Source organism: Garra rufa, chromosome 3 (genome assembly GCF_049309525.1).
Source record: "Garra rufa chromosome 3, GarRuf1.0, whole genome shotgun sequence".
In the NCBI taxonomy this organism is placed as follows: Eukaryota; Metazoa; Chordata; class Actinopteri; order Cypriniformes; family Cyprinidae; genus Garra; species Garra rufa.
In genome coordinates, this window is record NC_133363.1 from 43,915,618 (window position 1) to 43,923,108 (window position 7,491).

A 7,491-nucleotide genomic window follows, 5' to 3' on the forward strand; every position below is an offset into this window, starting at 1 on the left:
CAATGGCTGTGTTCAAGCAGCAGCAGGTCGAGAATTTCTATGAGATTGGAGAGGAACTTGGGAGGTAAAAATATAGCTGTTTACTTGGTGGTTTATCTTGTACTTGCTGATTGATGCAATATGATGCACATTACACAGCTGCATTCATATACAGTATATGGGCTATTCTACAGGATTGGTGCGAGTTGGAAACATTTAAAAAAAAATAGTGTCAAATTTTGTATGTATGCAAATTGTTTAATATTCAATGTACTTATTTCTAGTCATTTCAGAAAGTTTTGGAATATTTTCCTCTCCTCAGATTTGTCACTACTGAAACACAGAAAATTTAATAAGAAGGGTATTGACTTATTAATATTTTGTTTACATCTACCTTGTAAATATATTTTGTTGCAATTTTATTTAAATGTTTAAAAGGTAAACCGATAACAATTACAATTTTAACACTATTTCAAGTGTGATTTATGAGATTTCTTGTATTTTGTTTTTCTTTGTAAAAGCCAAAAAGTTGATCATACTGATTTCAAAGTTATGGATTTATTAGTTCGATTACACATTGAACCAAACACTATCATAACATCTTAGTTGATAATTCAATAAACATTATTTTTGACAAAACATCCCATGTTTCGCACATTTTTGGTAGTCACAGTAATCTTTTGATTACATTACAGATTTTTACCTCACATACTAAAACACTATTAAAACATACTAAAATGCTAAAAATGTACTTAATTTATATTCATTTCCCCCAAATAAGGAATTATGTGGTTTTTTTCCTTAAAAAAGTGACAATTTTAGATACTTTTGGGCACAGTTCAAAGATGCTAATTAGCACATGGTTGGCTAACACAGTTCCGTTATGTTATGGAATAAAAAAGTATGGTTAAAGTTAAACTGATTTTCATACTTTTGTATACAATTATCTCAAAATGATGCGGCCTATCTCACTGTAGAGAGAAACACATGAATATTTCCTGATCATAAACAGGGTGTAGTTAAAATCAGTCTCAGCCAAAATACTAAAATATCAGCTGTTTCGGTAATGACATGAAAAATGCGAGAAAATATATATTTTTTCTACATAAAGTTTCATGATTTACAAAGAAAATATCAAATAAATATTTTTTGAATGTCACTTTTATACAAAATAAAAAAAAAATTTAAACAATGAAGGAATAAAAATGAAAAAAAAAAAAAAAAAGATTTTAAAATAATTTTCATAAGTTGAAATTTAGGGGTTAGGGTTCGGGACAGCCACCTCCCAGTTGAAAGTACCCAATAAATGATGATTTTATCAAGCTTTAAATATTATTGTTGGTTTCAGTAGATAATAGAAGGATCATAGGAAACATCTAAGATTTAAATACACTTTTAAAATGTGTTTTCCGGTTGTGAGACAGCAGTTTGCACCAGGTCGGTAGAATGGCTGATAAAGTGGGCCATTGGGTCATCGCCTGACTCCAAAACAATTTCAAAATTCTGAAAACACTTCAGTTGGTTTTCTGATATGAGCTGAATTTAAGAACAATCTGCAGTATACAGCTGAAAATGTTTATATATTAAGTACATTATGTCCTTTAAGTGTCCATATTATATACAGTATTAACACTTAAAGGATTGTTGCTTGTGTTACTGTGTGTGTTTTATAACTGTTCATGTGTTTTTCAGTGGGCAGTTTGCAATTGTTAAGCAGTGTCGTGAAAAGAGCTCAGGCCGGGAATTTGCAGCCAAGTTCATAAAGAAGCGTCAGAGTATCGCTAGTCGGCGAGGTGTGCTCCGAGAAGAGATTGACCGAGAGGTCAACATCCTACAGCAGATACACCATCCCAACATAGTCATGTTACATGATGTGTTTGAAAACAAGACAGATGTGGTGTTGATTTTAGAGCTGTGAGTAGACGCTTATACAAATGATTTCGCTATTGCATAAGTTTGGGCTTGGATCATATTTTATATGCGTATTTTATTAAATTGTCCACCTACCTTTCGTTACTGAGAAGATATTACGTATGTTTATAGGGTGTCTGGAGGAGAACTTTTCGACTTTCTGGCAGAGAAAGAGTCTTTAAGTGAGGAGGAAGCCACACAGTTTATTAAACAGATTCTAGAGGGCGTACACTATTTGCACACAAGGAATATTGCTCATTTTGACCTGAAGGTACAGTACACCCACTGGTCTCATAACACTGCCCCTAAACGTTTGCGCTGACAGATGGAGTGCTGCAGAACGCTCTGTCAGAAAAACAGTGTGGCTTTGTGTGCATATGAGTGTGGGTGTGCTCCTGTGTGTGTAATTTATTTTCTGGTTTGCAGCCTGAAAACATCATGCTTCTGGATAAGAACGCCCCTCTTCCCCGAATCAAACTGATTGATTTTGGCTTGGCCCACAAGATCGCTGAAGGGGTTGAATTTAAAAACATCTTTGGAACACCGGAGTTTGTTGGTATGATAACATGTTCTGTTTAAACCTTAAAGCCTGCAGCCTTTAATATGCACACTCAGCGGCCATTCATACTTTACTTTAGTGCAGTGGTCAAACATGTTTGTCTAGCATTTTGACATAGAAAAATAACAGAAAAACAGCGCAGTGTGTTCTGTGTGAATGTCTTCTAACACACATTTTAAACTCTTAAAAGAATAGTATATTTAAAAAATAAATATTTGCTGTGTATTTGCTCACACTCAGACAATCCAAGATGAAAATGAGTTTGTTTCTTCATCAGAACAGATTTGGAGAAACTTACTTTACTTGCTCACCAATGAATCTTCTGCAGTGAATGGGTGCCGTCAGAATGAAAGTTAAACAAAAACATCACAATAATCCACAAGTAATCAACACAACTTCAGTCAATTAGTTAATGTCTTGTTAAGTGAAAAGCTGTGTGTTTGTTAGAAACAAATACATCAAAACGTTTTAACATCTGGCCAAAATCCAAAATCCATAATCCATGATAATCTTGCTCCAGTGAAAAAGTCCATCGCCTGTTGTTTTATCACATTAAAATCCACCAAAATGTTAGTTTAGAATTGTTTAGAACAGTTTCTTCTTGTAAGCGGTGCTTGGTCTATGCATATTTCTCTCCTGATTCAGATGAAGTATGCCATATTATTGATAGAGGCCTTGTTTAATGTTGGAAAAACATTAATGATGGATTTGTTTCTTGAAAAAAACACGCAGCTTTTTGCTTTTTGTTGATTGATTAATTGATTGGAGTCATGTCGGTTGCTAGTGGATTATTGTGATGTTTTTACCAGCTGTTTGAACTTTCATTCTGATGGCACCCATTTAGCAAGTGATGTATGTTAAATGAAGAAACAAACTCATTTACATCTTGGATGATCTGGTAAATTTTCAACAAATGTTCATTTTTGGGTAACTTTTCCTCCTCTTCTAAGATTTTTTTATGCTTCACATTGTTTTTACTGTTTTCAGCTCCAGAGATTGTGAATTATGAACCACTGGGACTGGAAGCAGATATGTGGTAAGATCAGTTTTTAATGTAAAGTAAATGTTAACATCTCAAAATTTAAGCTTTTTTTTTAAATAATGAAATGCTTTTCTTTTATAGGAGTGTTGGAGTTATAACCTATATTCTGTAAGTACACAAAACCAGCCTCATTTTGTCAAGCCTATAAATGTAATATCTGATGATATAGTGTGTGCGCAATTATTGGGCATGTTGATATTCTGGTCATATTTTTTTTTTTCCAAGCACATTTTAGCAATTCCAAACCATATAAATTGTAGAGTACAACAGGGCTAAATGCACACCCTAAGAAAAACATTTGCTTTTTACTGTGCCCGAAGTGCATGATTGCAGAAAAATATATACGTTTGTATTAAAAAAAAAATTGATGGAGCAACAGATTTTCTGTGAAAATAAATCATACAAGTTGTTTATTTTGTTTAGAAATCTTATAAATGTATGAGGTGACAATGAGGGACCTTTTGCCCCACAAAGGCACAGAGTATTGATACAAATACTTAAGCTAAAATAATGGGGGTTTTTTTAAATGATGTCTGTTAAAAAGAAACACTTTAGCAAAGTTTGTACTATTTTCTGCTTATTTTGATAAATAAAATAATTATTTATGTTCAATAAATACACTGTCATTAAAATATGTTAAAGACATTTTAAAAAACAGAAACTAAATCATTTTAAAATGTAAAGATTTTGAAAGCATTGAAGAAGATCCCATAGTAATGTAATATATATTTACAGCAGTAAAAATTTGGTATATTTTATTATATGATATGATTAATAGCATGTTTATAAATATGATGGTTTCTTTCTAAACATGGTGATCTTCAAGATGGACACCCAACATAATATATGTCATGTCAACAAATAGAAAAGTCAGCCTTCTGTTAATTACCATGTTAATTATTGTGCCTTTTAGCCCCAACAGCATAGGTGCTTTTTACCCCAGATATCATACTTTTACATATTCTTTCGTTATTTAAAAACTTTTACTTTAATTATCTTAAACAAAACTGAAAATCATTAAGAAGAACTTTGTCTCAAGATATATTGAAGAATTTTAGTGATTCTCATTTGCTAACATTTTTAAAAAACATCAAATATTAGATCAAGTAAGCACAGAATTGGCTTTTCCAGAACTGCAACCTACCTGGAGTCTCCAGAAGTGCAATGTGACAGGTTCTCAGAGACCCTCACTTAATAAGAATAACATGCTGAAGTGTTGTAAAATACATGAAGACTGATTTATTTTTTTAGTCCATTTCATATCCTTAAATGTCAGTCTTGCAGAGACTAAAAATGAACTCCTGTGCAGACCCAATGAGCATTTCGCTATCCAATGGTCATGCCTTAACTGCATGCAAATTCTAGTATTTCATTAGTATCACATCCTTCTCGTGGGCATTTAATAATTTTTGACTTTCCAGTCTGAGTTAAATCTCTATTTGGCTCATTTTATCTGTAAAAGTAAATGTGCTTAATAATAATGCACACCTGAATATAAGGTGTTTTTCACTTCCAGCCTTCATGGGCAATTATATATCAGCTCTAAATGATTAAATACAAACTTAGTTATTAAGATTGATGTGGTATGAAATTGGCAAAATGTGCTAGGAAAAAATATATGACCAGAAAATCAATGTGCTTAATAATTATGAACACACTGTAGCAAAGTTCTAATATGTTGCTAACATTGTGAATGTAGGTTGAGCGGGGCATCTCCTTTCCTAGGAGAAACAAAGCAAGACACTCTGGGAAACATCTCAGCCATGAACTATGAGTTTGATGATGAATTCTTCGGCCACACCAGTGAGCTTGCCAAGAATTTTATACGACAACTGCTGGAAAAGGACACCAAGTAAGTCCAGAGGGCTGAGATCATCTGAATCCATGTGTGTTTGAGTGTAAGCTTTATGTCTGTGACAAAGCAAAATGTGGTGCTTGTTGCTAGTAATATGGCATAAATTACCATCATAATTATGTGTTTCAGAAAGAGACTCACAATTCAAGATGCCTTGAACCATCCCTGGATTAAGGTAGGTTATCATCGTGTGATTGCATGCCTGAAAGACATTTGTGACCCTGAACCACAAAAGTAGTCATAAGGGTCATATTTATGCATCATCTGAAAGCTGAATAAATAAGCTTTCCATTGATGTATGGTTTGTTAAGGACAGTATTATAGATAGATGAGAAAATGCATATTACTAATCATAAATGAAGTTTTAATATATTTACGGTAGGAATTTGACTAAATGTCTTCATGGAACATGATCTTTTCTTAATATCCTAATGATTTTTGGCATAAAAGAAAAATCGATCATTTTGAACCATACAATGTATTGTTGGCAATTGCTACTATTGTCACATTTATAGGCATTCATTTTTGCACTTTGTCTCACTCAATTCTGAAACATCACACTCAGTTATAACCCCATTTTTTGTTTGGCAGTCTAATGAGCATAAAGAGGAACGCAGTAAAGCTCCAGAGAGGAAGAGAGAGCGTAGGCAGCTGAAGACGAAGCGTCTCAAAGAGTACACCATCAAGTCCCACTCCAGCATGCCTCCTAACAACACTTACATCAACTTTGAACGCTTCGCACAGGTGGAGGAGGACGTGTCGGCCATGGAGGGCAGTTTCGGACAGCTGGCGTCGGCTCACGACTCCCTGCAGGAAGACATTGACGCACTAGTGTCCATCTACAATGAGAAGGAGATGTGGTACAAAGAGGAAAGCGAAAGCATCAGACATGAGTTGTCCCAGCTCCGTTATGAGTTTCGTAAAGTGGAAGCCCAGAGGCGGGGCGTTCACGAAGACATGAGGAATGTGGATGCCAGTGTTAGCCGAGTGAGCGAGCGATATAAGGAGAGGCAGATTCGTTATGAGGCCTTGCAAAAGGAGCTGTGTGCTGAGCTGCAGTGGGTACAGGAAGTGGTGGGTTCATTCCAGGTCACCTTCCCAAACTGTAGCTTTAGCAGTGTGTTTAATACCGATGTCAATGAAGCACTGAAAGAGTTGCTGAATAGATCCTGTGGAGGAGACCTGCTGACGGGCAGCAATCTGGACCAGCAGAGATGACACATTAATAACCCTCCACCCACTGATCACACATCGTTATATAAACACGGGCCAGTTAAATGTGCTGAAGAGACTGAGCTGGGAAATATAGACCTGAATGAAAGTAGGTATGGTCAGTTAGAGAGAAGTATTTACATGAAAAATATGAACCACAGTTGTGTATGAGTTACTATTAATGGTTAACAAGTTAAAGGCTTAGTTCACCCAAAAACGAAAATCCCATCATTAATTACTCGCCCTCATGTCATTCCAAACCCGTAAGACCTTTGTTCATCTTCTGCACACAAATGAATCATTTCTGATGAAATCAGAGAGCTCTATGACCCTCCATAGACAGCTCACTTCATAAAATTATGGTTGAACCACTGATGTGACATGGACTATTTTAAAGTTAGATTTTTCTTATTTTCCTTCGTTTTTTTGTTCAGTTACCTCTGTCTTGGTATTGCAAAATATCAATTTTTTATGTCCACTAGATATCAGGTTTTTTAAGACTATCCTGAGCCAAGATATTGAGGTGTCCATAAATGTTTAATTTGTTGTGAGCCTTGACACAAATACCAGCCACTGTGGTTAAATCAAGTTTTGCAATACCAATACATAGAGGTAATCTCTCTCTCTCAGGAAAAGGAGAATTAAAATTTGTCAAGCAGCCTCCATTGGACCACTTGAGATGAATTGACCCTATAAAGTGATCCCTTAACCTTTTAACTGTCTCCCGTCCCCTCAGCAAGATGCCTAAGTTTACTTCACTATATTATCTGTTATTAAGACTCCTAAATAGATATTTTACCTCAGTTTTTTGTTACAAATTATGTAGGAACAGTAATAAATTAATTTATGACAAGAGCGCACCTCAAAAATGTACATCATAACAGGAATTCTGATCATAAATTATATATCAGTTGAAAGTGTAAAACCTCAAAA

General features: G+C 34.7%; 1 protein-coding gene across 1 annotated transcript; it reads left to right on the plus strand.

The window, feature by feature from the left end:
• On the plus strand, positions 1–6,934 carry dapk2a (death-associated protein kinase 2a). Its single transcript, XM_073836220.1, has 9 exons — positions 1–64; positions 1,672–1,893; positions 2,023–2,161; positions 2,317–2,446; positions 3,437–3,485; positions 3,573–3,599; positions 5,191–5,343; positions 5,476–5,521; positions 5,938–6,934. Exons 1-9 carry the CDS (start codon positions 3–5, stop codon positions 6,562–6,564), a joined length of 1,455 nt encoding a protein of 484 aa, XP_073692321.1. The 5' UTR covers positions 1–2; the 3' UTR covers positions 6,565–6,934.
• The last annotated feature ends 557 nt before the right edge of the window (positions 6,935–7,491 follow it).